Consider the following 22,236-nt stretch of genomic DNA (forward strand, 5'->3'; position numbering starts at 1 on the left):
CTATCCAGTTTCTTGAAAAATCTTGAGCCTTTCAATTGTAACTAGCCAAATCACTTACTTTTACTTGAATACTTGAACACCAAAATGTTTCAAAACAGTTAACAGTTATACCAAATATTGATGTCTTATATTTCCGTGTTCCAGTCCTGGTCCTCATCGGCACGTTGGTGGTTCTGTTCGCAGTGCTGAACCTCAATCGCAACAACACAAACACGATCAACCTCACTGGTGTTGGCAACGCTGGTAAGTAACTTACCAAGTTATTATGTTTATACAAACTACATCAGGCAATGTATTCCAAATATCTCAATCTGAACGTTTATAGAACATATTCCCTGGTGAAGAGTATTTGGCAAGTGGTAAATTCGAGTACCAATTAATGCTGTATGTATATAACTCATGTTAAAAATTATTGTAGCCATATTAATTAAGGCCCTTCGACTTGTAATTTTTTAAAAAAACGTCATACATCTGCAAGAGTAGGCATGTTGCGGTAAATCCAAAATCAGAGAAAACTGTCAAAATCAAGGGGGTGGATGGGTTTATGGGTGCGTGTTATCGGTCGTCGGTTTACCAGGCATCAAAAACAGAAAATAAATCCATGGTGGCGGGCGCACCAGTGCTGGAACCAGTCACTTTATGGCAGACACCTCGGGGTTAAAGGGCAAGACATTGTTAGGTTAGATGCACAACTGTCCAGTATAAAAATCTTGATCTTAATCATTACACAATGTATTTTTTTTTCTATTTACAGGCTAAGTCGGATGGCGGCGGAGTTTGGTCACTTCCATGTATCATCGTCATTGTGTATTCACATTACAACAATAAAATCGCTCATTACTGGCAACATGTCTTGTGTTTCTTTCGAAATGTTTTTACGTTCCGTAAGATGTTGTTTGCCTTACAAGTCCTCGTTGCAACGACTTGTCGTAGCCAACGCACACATAACTAAGAATTGTGAGTATAGAATAAGAATAACCCGGGACCGACTGGCTAATGTACTTGGCTGAGATATACAGCATAATGTGTTAATTATTTTCAAATGGGCTGACAAGAATTATTCAAGAATAATATTTTATATTTGTCAAAGTAAATCTATTCACATCTCTAACGTTAGTTTCCACGTGAAATCATTCTGATAAGGGTGAAGTCTTTATATTTGTTTCAGACATAGGTCAAACAATTTAACCGGTCAACTTACTCCAATTTATTAATGAAATGAACACTTCAAACGTATTCAAAGCAATAAATAACTTAGCTTAGTTTCCTTTGGACAAAGGCACATTAAAAGTGTACATGTTGCGTTAAGTGCCATGAAATATTTATTAAGTGTTCAAATTATTCCTGGTGGTAAAATAAAATGAAAACCAATGAGTAGCAAATAATTTAATATTTTGTAGACATGGTCAAGACAACAAACCAACATAATGTATAAATTATTAAACATTCAATCAAACATGTGACCTATGGCAACACAATGTCATATAATCCTTTAGCACTGTGAGCCAGCGGCGGCAGACAACATGTTACTAAGAATGCATGTATTTTGCATAGAAGCAGTTGTGCACCATAACTTAATACTTAAGCTTGTACATACATGTATGTCACAAAAATCATATATTTGAGAACCGTTTGGAATGAACAAAGCATTTTGAGAGAAATAGGTGAACAAAAACATACAATATTTTGGTTGAAATAAAACATATTTCTTATATTACAGAAATATATTGTTACATTTCTTTTTGGTTGAGTTTTTTAAAACTTTGAACAGAATTAACACCAGCAGTCACAGATTGGCAAACAACAATACCATATCAAACAGACTAGAACACTAAACAATCTCAAATGTCATCTTAAACACACTTTTTAGACAGAGTGCCAACCACTAGAAAGCAAGAGCACACCAAGTGGTCATTACTGCTCGTCCATTTTCCTGAATTAATCAGCATGTATATTTCAAGCTGACAAATGGCACATGATACATATTGCCAATATATATACAGCCGAACCAGCTTGACTCAAACACCTTGTTGACTCAACTAGATGTATAGGACCAATTTCTTCATACTGAAGGTAAACAATACAGCTTGGCTCGAATTCTCCGAGGCTCGTGGTTTTTTCACTGGTCCCTGTGAGTTCGGTCCCTGTGAGTTCGAGCCAACAGGGTTGGGCTGTATTGTGATTATCAAGTTTCATACCTTGAAATTTTTATAAAATTATGGCCACTATCATTGGCTCCAGGACAACAACGCCAACACAGACACCAAGTTATTGACAATACATTTTTCCTTCAAAAAAAGATACATGTAGTTTATAAGAAAGAACATGTCAACATCAATACATATAAAAATGGTACAGATTTAGCACATCGACTGTAGCAAGTGTATATTGTAAACTATAATTGAAATAATGCTGTAAGCAAGAAGCATGCACATACATGTGACCCTGAAGTGGGGACTTTATGACAGGTCAATGACAGGTTACAGGATATAAATTGAAATTTAATTGATATAATTGACCACTGAGTTTGGCCTGGATGTGCCCTGAGGAGATACTGGCTGCTCTTGAAAGTAAACACCGAAGCCATAAATATTTGCTCTAGAAAACACACTTGGAACATATCATTTAAACGAGTGTCAGAATATTTTGTTTAAACTTAATCTACAGGCCCCAATTTCTCAATACTTCCTAAACATAACTGATTAGAGAAGTTAAATTAAATTAGCATAAATACATACTTAAATTTGATTTTGATAAATGAAAAATGGTTTATTGTGATAATAATAAAGTTTAAAAACTCTTACAGAGGAAAATATAATTTAAATAATTGAAACACCAGAATCGCAAGCTTTGAGAAATTCAAGCCTGACTAATGCATTATATAGGTTATATGTATTTAATTTTATATGTAAATCCTTCAGGGCCTTCCACAATACCAATGTTGGTGAGGAAGGCCATTCATTGAAAATGTCATTATTAATAATTATGTTTTTTTGTGGTACTTCTTTTACAACTTGTTTAGTGTAATGAGGAGTTGAGCAAATTTTACACGGGAATAATTTTTCAAATAATTGTTGAACTCTGTTGCCTTTTTCTGGAAAAGTCTTCCTACAATATTATAAATGTTGTTTTTTTTTGTAAAAATGTTCCTGACTGTCTGAACAGCAATGCCTTGTGGCTTTATGATGATACCATTTCAAATAATAAAAATCATTAATATCATATTGAAAAGTGTCCGAAATTCAATTTCCTGGAAATAAAATGCAAATCTCTCTATTCAAGTTGAAGCAGCTAGTCACCTCAAAGCAGCCACAAAACATTGTTGATGATATAGTGAAAATATAATATTTTTTGCACCTGGAACCAATTCATATCTGTAACACTTATATTTAAAAATTGCAAAGAGTTTTTGAGGCAAATTTGATAAAAATCTTCTTTCATAATATTTGCAAAGCTCTTTTAAACACCTGACATTGCCTTAAAGAACGTTAATAATAAACTTGTGAAAGCTGAACCTTAAAATGACATAAAACCTTGACTTTGAAATACTTTGTACTTATTGTCTTTTAACCCAAATTTTAAATTGTAGCTAATCCTTACAGCTAATCCTTACAGTTAAGCCTCAGACAACTACATCAATAGTTACTTCTATAACAATTCAGTTACTTGACAGCTTACACATTATTATAAAACAAGGCAAATCTAATTTACTTATTATTAGAAGACTAGAAGCCATAAGATACTTTTATTAGATTTCAAACAATTCTATTAAAGTCAAAATAGAACAATTTCATAAGGTCACAATAATTAATTGTTTTAAATGGCCTCACCCAACCAGGGGTTTACCTAAAGCCTCACCCGACCAGGTGCATAACTGAAGCCTCACCTGACAGGGGCATACCTGAAGCCTCACCTGACCAGGTGCATACCTGAAGCCTCACCCGACCAGGTGCATACCTGAAGCCTCACCCGACCAGGTGCATACCTGAAGCCTCACCTGACAGGGGCATACCTGAAGCTTCACCCGACCAGGTGCATACCTGAAGCCTCACCCGACCAGGTGCATACCTGAAGCTTCACCCGACCAGGGGCATACCTGAAGCTTCACCCGACCAGGTGCATACCTGAAGCCTCACCCGACCAGGTGCATACCTGAAGCCTCACCTGACAGGGGCATACCTGAAGCCTCACCTGACCTGGTGGATACCTGAAGCCTCACCTGACCAGGTGCATACCTGAAGCGTCACCTGACCAGGTGCATACCTGAAGCCTCACCTGACCAGGTGCATACCTGAAGCCTCACCTGACCTGGTGGATACCTGAAGCTTCACCTGACCAGGTGCATACCTGAAGCCTCACCTGACCAGGTGCATACCTGAAGCCTCACCTGACCTGGTGCATACCTGAAGCCTCACCTGACCAGGTGCATACCTGAAGCTTCACCTGACCAGGTGCATACCTGAAGCCTCACCTGACCAGGTGCATACCTGAAGCCTCACCTGACCAGGTGCATACCTGAAGCCTCACCTGACCAGGTGGATACCTGAAGCCTCACCTGACAGGGGCATACCTGAAGCTTCACCTGACCAGGTGCATACCTGAAGCCTCACCCGACCAGGTGCATACCTGAAGCCTCACCTGACAGGGGCATACCTGAAGCTTCACCTGACAGGGGCATACCTGAAGCCTCACCTGACCAGGTGCATACCTGAAGCCTCACCTGACCAGGTGGATACCTGAAGCTTCACCTGACCAGGTGCATACCTGAAGCCTCACCTGACCAGGTGGATACCTGAAGCCTCACCTGACAGGGGCATACCTGAAGCTTCACCTGACCAGGTGCATACCTGAAGCCTCACCCGACCAGGTGCATACCTGAAGCCTCACCTGACAGGGGCATACCTGAAGCTTCACCTGACAGGGGCATACCTGAAGCCTCACCTGACCAGGTGCATACCTGAAGCCTCACCTGACCAGGTGGATACCTGAAGCTTCACCTGACCAGGTGCATACCTGAAGCCTCATCTGACCAGGTGCATACCTGAAGCCTCACCTGACCAGAGGCATACCTGAAGCCTCACCTGACCTGGTGCATACCTGAAGCCTCACCTGACCAGGTGCATACCTGAAGCTTCACCTGACCAGGTGCATACCTGAAGCCTCACCTGACCAGGTGCATACCTGAAGCCTCACCTGACCAGGTGCATACCTGAAGCCTCACCTGACCAGGTGGATACCTGAAGCCTCACCTGACAGGGGCATACCTGAAGCTTCACCTGACCAGGTGCATACCTGAAGCCTCACCCGACCAGGTGCATACCTGAAGCCTCACCTGACAGGGGCATACCTGAAGCTTCACCTGACAGGGGCATACCTGAAGCCTCACCTGACCAGGTGCATACCTGAAGCCTCACCTGACCAGGTGGATACCTGAAGCTTCACCTGACCAGGTGCATACATGAAGCCTCACCTGACCAGGTGGATACCTGAAGCCTCACCTGACAGGGGCATACCTGAAGCTTCACCTGACCAGGTGCATACCTGAAGCCTCACCCGACCAGGTGCATACCTGAAGCCTCACCTGACAGGGGCATACCTGAAGCTTCACCTGACAGGGGCATACCTGAAGCCTCACCTGACCAGGTGCATACCTGAAGCCTCACCTGACCAGGTGGATACCTGAAGCTTCACCTGACCAGGTGCATACCTGAAGCCTCATCTGACCAGGTGCATACCTGAAGCCTCACCTGACCAGAGGCATACCTGAAGCCTCACCTGACCAGGTGGATACCTGAAGCTTCACCTGACCAGGTGCATACCTGAAGCCTCATCTGACCAGGTGCATACCTGAAGCCTCACCTGACCAGAGGCATACCTGAAGCATTTTGAATTGTACCCCTGTATAATTGAGTCAGCCATGAATTTTTCAAGGTTTTTCAATGGTGTGGTCAGAAAATGTTATATCGGTTGAAGCTGGAGGAGTGTCCCCATCCATTGGGAAACTACAGTTATAAATAAAGATGTTTAAGTTTTCTGAACACCCAACATTTAGAAATTGCAATAAACTGCAACCAATTAAACTTTGCATTTACATATACCCACTTAGCCTTCAATTTTTATTCCATGATTTTGATTGTTCAGCACTTTACTTTTCTTGGGAACCAAACTTGACTTGTATACCCGAGTATACTTAGGTTTGCCTAGGTGCACCCCTCCTGACCCACATTTTAAAGAATGGGTAGGTAGGGTGTGTTTTTTTGGTTTAAACAACCCATTGAAAAAAAAATACACAGAAAAACAATATACCCACTGGAGAAGTTAAGAAAACAAAATGGCTGTCGTCAGTAATTTAAGAACAAGTCAGATAAAGCCAAACTAACTGTTTTTTCATTGTGGCCTTACCTAAAATATCCTTTAAATCCATTTAACATTTGATAATATAAATGTATAAACTAGCACAAAAAATATTCTCTTAAATGGCAGTAAGTTCACTAAGCAAGAGTTACACATTTAAGGCACAAGGATTTATAGAAATGTACATGAAGTGTGATATGAACAATTGAAATTTACAATATATTTCATTAAATAATCAAAGAATATATACATGTCAAATTCATATAAAAATATACAGAAAGCACTCATGAAGCTCGGTAAACAAATACAAGACACCACATATATCAACAATACTGACAGTTAACATTGGTCCAAGTAATATCTGTTCCTTAAAACTGCTTTAAAAATTTACATGTTAACATGTATGCATTTTTTCAACATAAGCTAGTTGAAATGTTATAAATTGAGGTTGCTTATCTTAATAAACAAATGTACTGGGTAGTGACAAAGAGAATATGGATGTCTAAAGTTTAACAGTATATTCACACCCTATGTAGGCTCTAAAGCTATGAGAGGGTACACGAAATCAAATCAAACCTTGTTTTCTAGTGTGTGTTGGGGGGGGGGGGGGGGGTGGGGGGGGTGGTATGCTCATTTTATGATGTAATTTGTATTCCAGAAAAGGCACATGACTGGCTAAATAAAGACTTGTCTGAAATGATTTAACTCAGATACCTTGATACTTGCATGAATGTTAGAATTGACCAGTAACATTGACCACTTACACTGACCACTCATATTGATCACTTCCATTGACCACTTATATTGACTACTTACATTGACCACTCATATTGATCACTTCCATTGACCACTTATATTGACTACTTACATTGACCACTTACATTGACCACTCATATTGATCACTTCCATTGACCACTTATATTGACTACTTACATTGACCACTTACATTGACCACTCATATTGATCACTTCCATTGACCACTTATATTGACTACTTACATTGCCAACTTACATTGACCACTCATATTGATCACTTACATTGCCTACTTATATTAACCTCGTAGAATGGTTATTTTCACTGACTACTTACATTGACCTCTTTCAATGACTGTTTTCATTGACCACCTGCATTGACTACTGACACTGAACACTTATATAGAAAACTTACATTGACACCTTTCAATGACTACTTACATTGACACTTTGCAATGATCACTTACATTGACTGCTTACACTGACATCTTACACTGACCACTTGAATTGACTATGGACACTGACCGCTTTTGCATTGGCTACTTACATTGGCTACTGACACTGACCACTTGCATTGACTACTGACACTGACCACTTGCATTGACTACTGACACTGACCACTTGCATTGACTATTGACACTGACCACTTGCATTGACTACTGACACTGACCACTTGCATTGACTACTGACACTGACCACTTGCATTGACTACTGACACTGACCACTTGCATTGACTACTGACACTGACCACTTGCATTGGCTACTGACACTGACCACTTGCATTCACTACTGACACTGACCACTTGCATTCATTACTGACACTGACCACTTGCAATGACCACTTGCATTGGCTACTGACACTGGCCACTTGCATTGACTACTGACATTGACCACTTGCATTGACTACTGACACTGACCGCTTGCATTGACTACTGACATTGACCACTTGCATTGACTACTGACACTGACCACTTGCATTGACTACTGACACTGACCACTTGCATTGACAACTTACATTCACCACTTAAAGCAAAGCAGAATCAGCTTATTTTACTTAAATAAGTTATCCATGCTTATTGCACTGAACTATTAATGACTTCTGGCCCCAATATAGCGAAAATACTTAAGTCAAATCTCAAACTCAATCTCAACTAATTTTACCATATAACATAAAAATATATTGAAAAAATATATTTTATTAAACCACATTCTATCATTGAATATGTTGATTGAAAACTTTGGTCTAGATTCCAATGGAAAAATATTATACAGCCCAAAATGTACTTGAGTACAATTCATTGCCTTTTAACAATTACTCAAGTATATTCTTTGCTTTAAAATAAGTTTTCTTTAAAATATTGCAAAATATCTTTCAATTACACATTCTATGAGAAAATATGTTTTCAGAAAGCATGCAAGATTTTGAACAATACCTACTATGCTTTTATGTGGTAAAATGAGTCGAGTTTGAGGTTGAGATTTGACTTAAGTATTTTCATGATATTGGGGCCTGGTGTTTTACAGTGAAACATATAACGACTTTGTAACAATCTGTAAAATATGGTGCAAACTGTAAAACATACAGTGAATTATTTTCCCTCCACCACAACACCCTGAATGATTTACGTGTACACTAGACTGGCTGAAGTGCTACAATAACTTAGTGGGATGACTACCAGTACACATCTGTCACACAATATTATGGCTGGATCACAACTGAAACAATGGCTGCTTGCAGTGAATGCTGGGAGTGGGCAGGAAGTAAGGTTTTCTTTGTGTTTTTTTTAATAATTTCATTTTCCCAGAACGATGTAACTTTTGGCTACTTACATCCCTCTGTACAAAATAGACAAAATAAATTGACACTGCAGACGGTAACAAAAATAGTTATCAGGATTATACTGAGCTGGTTGGGTAACCGCAAATAAGTATTTTTTAAGGATGGCCATCAAGACAATTTCAGAGTTTCGTAAGAAAACAGGCAATATGTCAGAATCCAATTACCTTCAGTGGCAAGCTTTTCTGAGCATTATTAGAAATATATAGTAACAATATATCCATAGTTTTGTATAAAAAAACAGCAATACTTGCAAAAGCCAAGATTAACAAAAAAAAATATATGTAAAAAAAAATGTTCTACTAACAGAGTTGCAGACACGTATGTAAGTGAAAAGCAAGCCCGAGGATTAAACATTCATGAGGGGAATAGTTTTGATTCTGACATGCAGTATACATGCAAACAGGAGCGTGAAGAGTGAGAGCTTACGCTCGACTGTTGATTTTATTCTCTGCAAAACAAGGGGCATAACTCACTTATAAATTAAAACCTGGGTTATGTCCCTTGCTATAATTGTGCATATTCTTCTCTCGCAGCATGTGTACCGAGTTTTATTTGAATTTTTAGAAAAAAAAATTATGACCAGGGTTAAAGATAACAAGAGCCGTCTTAAGACAGCGCGCTAGACTACGCCGCTTTGACTTAGAATACAATAACGATGTAATAATACCAAGTTTGGTCTCTTTATGTCAAACCTAACTAAAATTATTCAATACATAAGGTGACTTTGATGCTGCTCTCCCACCAGCCCGCCCAAACAATGACGCAATAACTTGATTTCCCATTATGAAAATGTGGTTTAGAATATACAAATATGCCTTTCAAAGGAAATTTAAAAAAAAAAGAAAAAAATTCATGGGCCATAATTTGTATTTAGGCTTAAAACAGACTTATGTTTCTTGTAAGTTGGTCGCAAATAATTTTGAATTTTATTATGTGCATTTAATGAACGGTATAGAAGTTTTTTTTATTAAAATCCCAACTTGCCCTTAACTTTTACTTGCCTAAAACTTTAACCTAAGTCAATCAGGGGCCATAACTTGTATTAAGGATATGGAGTTATGTAACCTCATTGGGTGATGGTCCTGAACAATTGTGTGAAGTATTAAGTCAATTGAATGAAGGGTATAGAAGTTATTAAACAATATCCCAACCTGCCCTAAAACTTTAACCTTAGTTCCATAGTCAATCAGGGGCCATAATTTGTATAAAAGATAATATGGAGTTATCTAACCTCATTATGTGATGGCTCTGAACATCTGTGTGAAGTATTAAGTCAATTGAATGAATGGTATTGGAGTTTTAAGTGAAAATCCCAACTTGCCCTAAAACTTTAACCTGCCCTAAAACTTTAACCTAAGTCAATCAGGGGCCATAACTTGTATTTAGGATACTATGGAGTTATGTAACCTCATTGTGTGATGGTCCTGAACAACTGTGTGAAGTATTAAGTCAATTGAACAAAGGATATAGAAGTTATTAATAAATATTCCAACTTGCCCTAAAACTTTAACCCAAGTTCCATAGTCAATCAGGGGTTATAATCTGTGTAAAGAATAATATGGAGTTATCTAACCTCATCATGTGATGGCCCTTAACAACTGTGTGAAGTATTAAGTCAATTAAATGTAGGGTATTGGACTTATAAGTGAAAATCCCAACTTGCCCTAAAACTTTAACCAGACGCCGACGCCGACGCTGGGGCGAGTAGTATAGCCCACCTATTCTTCGAATAGTCGAGCTAAAAATGATGACAAGAAGGCGACATCAACACCAAGGCTATGAAAATCAGAGGGGCTATCACTATATTATTCTAGGGACATTATCACAATGGATCTCATGCAGTCTTTGATAATACATGTATACGTAAAAATCACAATTTAATATATTTCCTATATATGTACTATTATCTTATTCTTATCAATGTATGTACACCTTTTGTTGTTAAGTTATATACAATGATGCCAATTTTTACTTCGATTATAATTCCAATGCACTGTTCACTCAAGATAACATGCAACATGGGTTATTATAGGTTTGTTCCATCATAGGGTGATAAATGTAAGTCAAAAGTGTTTAATTATTCTATCGCCAGTGCTTGGTAATTCTGTCACCAGTGTTTGGTAATTCTGTCACCAGTGTTTGGTAATTCTGTCATCAGTGTTTGGTAATTCTAAATTATCTTGAGCAAACTGTTCACATGATACCAATTATGGAAGTCTTCAATATCTATCAAATAAACATTACTTCTCTTTCACTTATTCTTATTATTTTATGTTTAAGTGTGACTGTTTTGGTATGTTCTAATAAAACAATGCTAATTGTTTTTGATTATACAAGTATTGCCAATATAAGTTAATCAATTAGAGATGAATATAAAAATTAAACAAATAAACCATGGGTTCATTAATGAGCACTTTGTTAACGTTAACACTGTTGTTCAGGTCACTGTTGTTAACTTTCAGATCTTGATTGCTCTGATACTGAAAGGACACATTTGTGATCTGCAGTATCTGTAATGCACCAGTCAATTGTAACCACGGCCCCCCCAGGTCCGGGGGTATACCGGGGATAGCCGGGGAAATGGGCCGTGTTTTTACCTTTCAGGTGGCCCCGCAGTGCAAGGTGAATGCGGTGGTTTTGTCTTCGCTTTAAATATAGCGGGGAATGGACCTTACCTAGGGTCCCTGGGTTGCAGGGGCATTTTGCGGGGATTTTACCATCTGTTCATCCCCACAGGGCGGGGATTTTAGCCGGGGTTGGATTGACCGAAAGTCAAAGTCCCCGCTATTCCCCGGACCTGGGGGGGGGGGGGGGCGTGGTTACAATTGACTGGTGCATAACAATGTCCAAGAAAACTATTTCAGCGGAACTTGATTTATCTTAATATATGAGAAAGTTAAAAAATAGTTCCACTTTTTAAAATTGACAACGATGCAGTTAACAACATTGTTGACTTAACAAAGTTATGAAAAAATGACCCATTGACTTTAAATTAATCCATCACCCAACAAACAACTTAATCAAATAAAGCCAACAAATACTTATTACTAAGACAATTGAATAAAAGAACAGAGACAAATGAAAACAGGGGCCGTATTCATAAAAAATCTTTAGTCATTTCCACTCTTAAGACTTTTCTTAAGTTATGTATCTCAATGATCATATCATAAAATTCCTAAATAATATCAGAAATTCTTTACTGTCATTGATTTTACTTAATATACATAATATCTATTTTAAAAACCTTTATACCATTGTTTTAATTTGACTATGAAAAGTTTAAAAAATGACTTAAGTTAAGGAATGACAAATGACTTAAGATGTTCTATGAATACCGCCCCAGGTATCAAAGTAAATTCTAAAATTTGCTAGACATAAACTGACAAGGTAGGATCAACATTACAGAACGTATGTCAGTAAGATACAAGTAAGATACAAGTAAGATACAAGGACAGTCCATATTAGAATCTGGATGATAACTGACCATAATCTGAGTTGATTCTTGTTTCCAATTAAGAGCATTATTGCCAGGGATGAGTCTGATTTTCTTCTGGGACTTAAAACATTGATTATAGCTTCAATTGAAATGCCAAATATCAAAACATATAAATATCATATAACACAATGTATTAATTACATTAAACTAAAGTCATTGGCTTCAAACAGAAAAAAATAAAATAACAATAAATTGCAATGCTTCAATAGTGTTACATCACAATGAATAAATAAATAACACACCGTACATGTCTTATACATACTAAACACAAAGTATGAAACATAATTATTCTACGAATCAACAATTTTATCCTTCAATGTAATCTATATATCTGTAAATGCCTAACCCTTTAAATCAACAAAACTACCATGGAATGGACTCAATACATTTACTATGTACACTTTATCAATATTCAATACCCTCCCTTGAAAAAAACTAACCAGATATGATTGTGTTCCATGCCATGTCTAATTCCCCCACCCTCAATCCCCACACATCAAATTTAATCCCTCTAAATAAAACCCTGATGCTCCAAGTTTAGTGTTTTAATACTTTTATCCAGACTTTCTGCTGATTACATGACTAAACACATATGTAGTACTACCTCCCCCCTATTTCTGTTCTCAGTTTTCAACTGTAGAATCTCCTTCCCTTCTAACCTTTATTACCCCCCTCAGTTTCCCCCTGTGGCACCTCATCTCCCCCCTCTTGCACCTCCATCTCCTCCTCTCCACCTTTCTCTCCCTCTCCACTTGCCCCTTGTGGGGGCCCAGCTTGGGCCGCATCTCTCTCCCTTTGTGGAGCCCCTCCTGGCCCCTCCTCTGCGCCCTGTGAACCCTCACTGCTCCCCTCCTCCTCTTCATCTTCTTCTTCGGATTTGCTTTCTTCATCTGAAATATTTAACAAATACATATACTCGAAGTTGCAAGAAATTGGGTCTACCTCTAATAGCTATTGAAAGCAGTGTAAACACAAGTCCCCACTAGGTAATTTTAAAATCATTATAAAAAAAGCTGTCAAAGTAAGTGATTAATGCAATTCAAGAAGAGGTATCATAAACTATAAGCATATGAGGTCCCCAATGATGATTGACACCAAGTGCTTACATTCAGGAAGAGGTATCATAAACTATAAGCATATGAGGTCACCAATGATGATTGACACCAAGTGCTTACATTCAGGAAGAGGTATCATAAACTATAAGCATATGAGGTCACCAATGATGATTGACACCAAGTGCTTACATTCAGGAAGAGGTATCATAAACTATAAGCATATGAGGTCCCCAATGATGATTGACACCAAGTGCTTACATTCAGGAAGAGGCATCATAAACTATAAGCATATGAGGTCACCAATGATGATTGACACCAAGTGCTTACATTCAGGAAGAGGTATCATAAACTATAAGCATATGAGGTCACCAATGATGATTGACACCAAGTGCTTACATTCAGGAAGAGGCATCATAAACTATAAGCATATGAGGTCACCAATGATGATTGACACCAAGTGCTTACATTCAGGAAGAGGCATCATAAACTATAAGCATATGAGGTCCCCAATGATGATTGACACCAAGTGCTTACATTCAAGCAGAGGTATCATAAACTATAAGCATATGAGGTCACCAATGATGATTGACACCAAGTGCTTACATTCAGGAAGAGGCATCATAAACTATAAGCATATGAGGTCCCCAATGATGATTGACACCAAGTGCTTACATTCAGGAAGAGGCATCATAAACTGTAAGCATATGAGGTCACCAATGATGATTGACACCAAGTGCTTACATTCAGGAAGAGGCATCATAAACTATAAGCATATGAGGTCACCAATGATGATTGACACCAAGTGCTTACATTCAGGAAGAGGCATCATAAACTGTAAGCATATGAGGTCACCAATGATGATTGACACCAAGTGCTTACATTCAGGAAGAGGCATCATAAACTATAAGCATATGAGGTCACCAATGATGATTGACACCAAGTGCTTACATTCAGGAAGAGGTATCATAAACTATAAGCATATGAGGTCCCCAATGATGATTGACACCAAGTGCTTACATTCAAGCAGAGGTATCATAAACTATAAGCACATGAGGTCCCCAATGATGATTGACACCAAGTGCTTACATTTAAGAAGAGGCATCATAAACTATAAGCATATGAGGTCACCAATGATGATTGACACCAAGTGCTTACATTCAGGAAGAGGCATCATAAACTATAAGCATATGAGGTCCCCAATGATGATTGACACCAAGTGCTTACATTTAAGAAGAGGCATCATAAACTATAAGCATATGAGGTCCCCAATGATGATTGACACCAAGTGCTTACATTCAAGCAGAGGTATCATAAACTATAAGCATATGAGGTCCCCAATGATGATTGACACCAAGTGCTTACATTTAAGAAGAGGCATCATAAACTATAAGCATATGAGGTCCCCAATGATGATTGACACCAAGTGCTTACATTCAGGAAGAGGCATCATAAACTATAAGCATATGAGGTCCCCAATGATGATTGACACCAAGTGCTTACATTCAAGCAGAGGTATCATAAACTATAAGCATATGAGGTCCCCAATGATGATTGACACCAAGTGCTTACATTTAAGAAGAGGCATCATAAACTATAAGCATATGAGGTCCCCAATGATGATTGACACCAAGTGCTTACATTCAGGAAGAGATATCATAAACTGTAAGCATATGCCCATCAAGTGCAAAGGAGTGATGCATTAAGGAGTATTGACATCAGTCTTGCTCCAGACACGTCTCCTTTATGTACCAGACACATGTGCCAACCTTATGATGGTTGACGACAAGTGTGGAGGGGTGATGCAAAAGATGTAGGAACATTTATCTTTCACTTCATCTTTATGTACCAAACACATTATCAAAATGATTTTCAAGTATCTACGTGAATAACAAAGCTACAGCCCACGACCGAATATACTCTTTATATGTGCATCTATGCAGCATTCAATAATGGTTAAGCTCTTAGTGTGACCTTGAACTTTACAATAGGGATGTGGATCTTGCACACAGCCTTCATGTACTTAATACATGTGCCAGTTATTTTATAATTCCTTCCTGCGTGACAAAGTTACAACCCTGACATAGAAAATTGGACATAAACAAATAGTTTGATATTTAACAGGTTATTTAATACCATAATTGAAAATATCACCAACCCTGAGTAGAAGTTTTTGCTATGGGCTCGATTCTTGGAGCAAAAGGACGCTTTTTCCGTGCAGGATTAGGTGTATAGCAGTAACAGCATCTAAAAGCTGCAAGCAAATTAAAAGAATTAATTTCGTTGAAGGTGAACATTTTTTTATGAGGGATTTCTCGTATTACAGTAACAGCATCAGAATGCTGCAAAAGAACAAGGGTTTGAGTTACATAGTTAAAGAACAAAACAGGTCAAGACTTTGGATGGATATTAGCTTCATAAATTTATATTCAGTAGAAACAAAGTTTAAAAGGACAAACATAGTATTTCATCGTTTAATGGACAATAACTCTGGTTGTACTGATCTTATCTAGGTCAAACTTCCCAAACTCAACCCCATGCCATGGAAGGTCTCTAAAAACTCTTCCTTAATATAAGTTTTTCAACATATGTCAATCCCATCTTAAGTTATTCAGTTCTTAATGTTTTACAACTTTAGTAACATTGACCTTGACCCAAGGGGCCCTAAATGTTATCCTATGAACAGCCACCATAAACTCTGCCTTTATGCCAACTTCAGTCAAGATATGTCAACTCTAACTAAACTAAAAGTTATTCAGTTTTTTCGATTTTAAGTAACAGTGACCTTGACCCTAGATGCCCCAAAGGCAATCCCATGAAAGGTCTCCATCATCTCTTCCTATATATAATGTTTGGTCAAGATATGTCAACCCTAACTAAAGCTACTCAGTTTAAAACCACCCGTCCAACTGCCAGCCTGCCTACCCACCAGTATCCACCCACCTGAACAACAATGTACCTTATTCTAGAAACACATGGTTAAAAATGCTATGGATTTTACAAGCAAGTCAGTGAAATGTTCACTATGTTAAAACCTTGTTAAATAAAAAACTATGATTACTCAGATACTCAGAGCTGCTAATGAATGTAAGCCTCTGCCTTCTGCCGAACTTATTATAACTGTTGGCTTTTGTTCATTGGGCAGAGTTGTGTTTTACCTTCATGAGATGTACAGCGATACTAAAGTATAAAACATTGAACTTTGTTTCTAAACTCTGACAACCCAATTTCATAACATATTCTTTTTTTAGTAAACAATGGCATGACTCAATTATTATTCAAGCAATATTTATGGGCTTTGTTAACATGTGTATGCTGTCTCTGGCAGAATGTGTACCAAGTTTCATTGTTTTTTGAGTTAATGGGCGAGGTTAGATTTTTGCCCTTTGATGATGCCTCCATCAATGACCTCAATTTTTTTGTCTTAAATTAACAGATGAGCCATAAACGACACACTTATATATTCAAACTCCTCCTTCATGGCCATGCCGTTATGCGAGAAGCAGTTTTGGCAGATGAGGGCGTATCGGTTCTGTGGGCCGTCGCCTACAAGGTATTCCAACATGCGGTCCATTGTGCTTCTCTCCCGGGGTAAAATCGGGCGTGGCAATGGTGGGCCTTGCAATGAACCTGGAACAAAATCATAATGTTAGACACTGCATGGTGAGAATTAAGGTTTAAAATGATTTATTTTACAAAAATTCTTGAAACAAATTAATTAATTATTTTCATAATCATGTTTGTTGGCACGATTATCGGAATTTTATTTATGTGAACTGTACATAATAACATAAGAAAAGTCAATTATTTAAAGTCACATAAAAAATCACACAGGAACTTGTGTAAAAAAGGAAGACAATCAGCATTCTTAATGTAATATACAGTATACATCCAACCAGTATTCTGCATGTCACTTTGAGAGCAGAACATTAGACCTTCTTCAAGTTCCTTCAATATCTTACGCTAGTTGTTAGATATGTTGATAAATTTGACCAACATACTTAAAACTAGAGCGCTGGCCCTAATTTCTCGAAACTTCTTAAGCTTAACATGCTTAAGTCGCTTATTTCAATTAGCCAAAATACATACTGAAAATGGATTTTGATAAGTGTTTTATTCTGATAATCATAGAGATTATTCCTACATAATTTCTAAAAATTCTTGAAAAAGTAGATATAAAACATTTTATAGAACAACAAAAATAGTGAGATTAGCTTAATCCTGTTATAAGGGACTTTAGAAGTATCGAGAAATTGGGGCCAGATAAGCCAATGCCAACACTTGCCTGATGTATTTCAGTCTATAAAGGCACGTAGCTCAACAATTTTACTATGCCTTGCTATACATGTCTCTGGCACCATGTGTACCAACATTCATTTAAATATTTTGAACAAGTGTTAAGTTATAAGGCCTAAAAAAAAAATATGTCCGTTTTGGGTAACCCGACCCTACCTATAAAAATGCGCCGACCCTAACTATTTTTTTCCGTTTCTGAGCAAAAAAAATATTCGTTAGCGAATAGAGAGTTACATAGGGCGGATAAATGCAGATTTTAATCAGAATTATTGTTTATATGATAAAACAAAGTCAGGCAATGACAGTAATGTACGAAAGACTGCCATGTGCAAGAAAACACTCTGAACTTATGAGATTTTGAGAAAAAAAAATTTTAAAAAAATCCCTACCTACCCTACCTAGAAAATTTGGGAAGGTTACCCTAAACATTTTTTTTTATTTTTTTTGGCCTAACCACAGGCACAAAGGCTATGAAAATAAACTGACTTCTTTTCTTTGAAAAAAACAGACAAGCTGACAATTGAAAGGACTGGCCAGCAAGGTCATTTCTATTTACCCTTCCCACCATGTGGCATGGAATACAGGTGATTTATAAGACCACACACCTGGTAAAAATAAAATGAACCTGCCAACAAGTACTATTTACATGTGATTTACGCTCTAATCTGCTGACTGAAATTTCATTTTTTTCCCCCAAAAGTAAAATATCAAGACAATTGGTTCAGGTGGCTTAGGAATTCGTAGTGCATTGCTCAATGATCTCATTAAATTTGTCTGAAATTTTACCATATGCCATTCAAATTGTTTACAAGTAAAGTGCTGAATAAATATCATGAATAAAATATGTGTTGTTATATATACATGTTTTATTGGCTTAGTTCAGGTGGCAGGCATGGCATTTGGTGCCAAGATTTGTGCCAAGGTATTTCAAAAATATAACAAGCATGGCCAATATAAAGCCAGGACAGGCCAAATTACAGAATTTAGACAAATGACCTTTGTGTGACCTTGACCTTTTACCTATTGACATGGGTCTTGACCTTGACACACCAGCTTCTCACAGGTAAAATTGGTGCAAAGTAATCTTAAAAGCTCCGAATATCACGGCAAAGCTACAGTCAGGAATAGCCAAAATACATCGATTTTAATCAATGACTATTGAATGTAACCTTGACCCAGCCTTTTCACACTAACTGTGTCCTGGGATCACAAGGACACTAAATTTCATGCCGGGACTCCAGAACCTGCTAGGTAGGTGTCTGAACAGGATACCATAATGTTTTGCAGTAAGTTAGATAGAAACCTTAAATACATGTTAAAACTTGAAAAGCAATATATTTTCAGATTATTTAGTGCATGAGGTAATTAAGTGCACACAATTGGTTTTGATAGTCAACTTCAGGTTTCATTTTCGTTCATAGATGAGATCGCTTCTTATATTTCGGAATAAAACAGATCTGCATACACTAGATTTTAACCTCTCAAGCATGCAAAATAAAGATGAAATCACCAGAAATTACCAACAATGACACCACAACTGTTGCATACTCATTATGTTCCATACACAGGATTTGTACCAGCATTTCATCCATATCTTTGAATGAACTGTCTTGTGAAAAAAATGCTTAAAGCAGCTTTATATATAAACTTTTAAATAACTAAAATATTTAAGAGCCCTTTTTGACCACACATCACATGAAACTCCATAAATCATGTATATGAAAGCCCATACACATAGTACATAAACAAATTTACAGGGGCACCAGACTTCAGGTAGGGATACTTGATTTGCAATTGAAGCTTCCATATATAGTTAAGTGTCGGCCCCTGTTGACCTTTGACCTACTATCATGGTTTTCCCATGTAACATGTCAGCTTTCATTGGTGACCATTAATACCAGGTTCATTTTATGATCTCACAAAACATGGACAAATTATAGCCCAGACAGGCCAAATTATAAACATTTTTGACAGATGATCTTTAATGTGACCTTGACAAATGACCCCTTAAATGTAACCTTGATCTTTGACCTATAAACATGGAATTTGAAAGTGACACACACACCGTTGTGTCAAGGTGAACTTTTGTGATAAGTAGTTTTAATATCCCACAATTTATGGCAACATTACTAATTGGACAAGCCAAAATACAAAGATTTTTAACCAATGAGCCTTAAATGTAACCATGACAGTTGTCACATGTGACACATCAGCTTGTAATGAAGAAAAACCTGGTTAAAAATGCAATGTATCATACAAGCAAGTTAATGAAATTTCAACAGAAGATTAATGAAAATATTTATTTTTCTAAGAATAATCCACAATTATTATTCCAAAATGTTGAATTGCTATTTAAAAAGGACCTGTTTTTATAATTATACTTCAAGTAAGTAAATTTTTCTTTTTTTAATATTTTAGTACAAGAACAGAAAAAATCCCTGAACTGTACACTTGAGTATTAAGCTACTGTCATAATTTATCCACAATAGTTAATAGATTTCTTTTTAATTAGACGAGTGTTTCGTTTATTATAATAAAAAATATTTATGTCTGTTTATGACACCTAAAAGATTAAATAATCAATGTACAACTTATAACGCCTTGCAAACAAACCATTTGTTGGTTGTCGTGGAGTATTTAACAGGTTACGGGGCTGCATTCCCTGGATACTCCCACTACGAGGCCCAAATGGGGTCATTCCTGGTCTCAGCTGGCCCCCCTGTTGGGGCCTCATAGGTGTCATGGCAGGGTGCCCAGGAGTCATGGGGCGTAGCTGGGATCCTGGGGGAGATCGCTGCTGAGGGACATGTCTCTGTCGCAATTCTAGAGAAAAAGATATAACATTTTGATCATACAGTTAGGCCACACTAGTATATATTTTTTTGTATGGATTTGGGCAGAAAAAAATAGGGAGCAAATATGAGGCAAAATAAAAAAAAACGAGTGCCACTGAAAGAATGCCACTGTTGAAGAAAGGGGAATAACTGTACAATTATTTCAGTTATGGGTCTTGCTTTCCTTGTGTGTATATGTGTACCTTGAACCAATTTTGAGTTTGGTCAACGTTCAAGAAATTAGTGTTCACACTATAAACAGACACCATGGAAATGAAAGCATTTAAAAAAACAAGAGGGCCCTGAAGGCCCTGTATCCCTCACCTGATCCAATTCAATTACCTTGCTGTAATAAGTACATTCTGACCAGGTTTCATATAGATAAAGTAGAAAATATGTCCTCAACAGTGTTTTAACAATGTTTTCTATGATTTGACTTTGTGACCTAGTTTTTGAACTCAGGTTACCCAGTTTCAAACTTGACATAGACTTCATAAACACAAACATTCTGACATAGTTTCATGGTGATCAAAGAGACAATGTAACCTCTACAGTGTTTACAAAGTTTTTCTATGATTTGACCTAGTGGCCTGGTTTTTGACCTCTGATTAACCAGTTTCATACTCTACCTCAAGAATAACATTCTGATCAAGTTCCATGAACATACAGTCATAAATGTGACCTCTATAGTGTTAACAAGCTTTTCCTTTAATTTGACCTGGTGACCTAGTTTTTAACCCCAGATGACCCAATATCGAACTTGTCCAAGATTTAATAGAGGGTAACATTCTGACCAAGTTTCATTAAGATTGTGCCCAAATTGTGACCTCTAGAGTGTTAACAGTCTAATTGTTGACGACGGACGACGACTACGAGGGAAGACAGACACAGGGCGACCACAATAGTTCACCTTGAGAACTTAGTGCTCAGGTGAGCTAAAAATCAAAACAAATGTTACTTTGTATGAGCTTTCTGTAGCTGATGTTTTAAGCCATTTTTTTCAAATTAAATTCCATTTTAGTAACATATTAATTATTAATATGGAGAAACTGCATAAAACATTTTAATAATGACATGATATTTGAAAACCCTTTCACATAATGTAAAATAAATCAAACATGCTTCGCGGAAAAGGTAATAACTTTTAAAGGGGCATAAAATTTTACTCATAAATAGATAAGATTTATAACGTAATATTTCTCATATAGTCATGAATAAATATGAATTAGAAAAAAAACCCTTCAGTTGAACTGTTCTCCAACAATGAGGCCACCATGGTTTCTAAGACTCCAGTACAATATAAGATGTATCAAAATTGAACACCAGTTTTGCAAAAAAAAAGGGTACCGGGATAAAAAGGCATTACCAAAAATCACACTGTCGAGTAATTGAGAACAATTAAAAGAACAAGAGCTGTCACAGAGACAGCGCGCTCGACTATTCCGCCACTTTTCAATGTAAGGATTGAAAAGTTTTGGAGAAACATGCATGGATCACTGTTAGATTAGATTTCAATGCAATACATGGTGTGTTGAGATTTTATCATAATGTGGTTCTATGCAAAATATTAACGAGAATTCTAATAATCAGTGATGTGATTGACCTGGCAGCT

General features: G+C 37.2%; 1 protein-coding gene across 1 annotated transcript in view; it reads right to left on the bottom strand.

Moving 5' to 3' along the window:
- Positions 1-1,371: 1,371 nt before the first annotated feature.
- Positions 1,372-22,236, bottom strand: part of LOC128234587 (endoplasmic reticulum junction formation protein lunapark-B-like) — a 31,465-nt gene continuing 10,600 nt past the window's right edge. The window contains exons 8-11 of the mRNA XM_052948887.1: positions 20,404-20,613; positions 16,951-17,124; positions 15,653-15,748; positions 1,372-13,332 (exon numbers count right to left, since the gene is read on the bottom strand). Coding sequence (XP_052804847.1) covers positions 13,097-13,332; positions 15,653-15,748; positions 16,951-17,124; positions 20,404-20,613 — 716 coding nt within the window. The 3' untranslated portion in view covers positions 1,372-13,096. The remainder of the gene's footprint in view (positions 13,333-15,652; positions 15,749-16,950; positions 17,125-20,403; positions 20,614-22,236) is intronic.

This window comes from Mya arenaria, chromosome 5 (assembly GCF_026914265.1).
Source record: "Mya arenaria isolate MELC-2E11 chromosome 5, ASM2691426v1".
NCBI lineage: Eukaryota > Metazoa > Mollusca > Bivalvia > Myida > Myidae > Mya > Mya arenaria.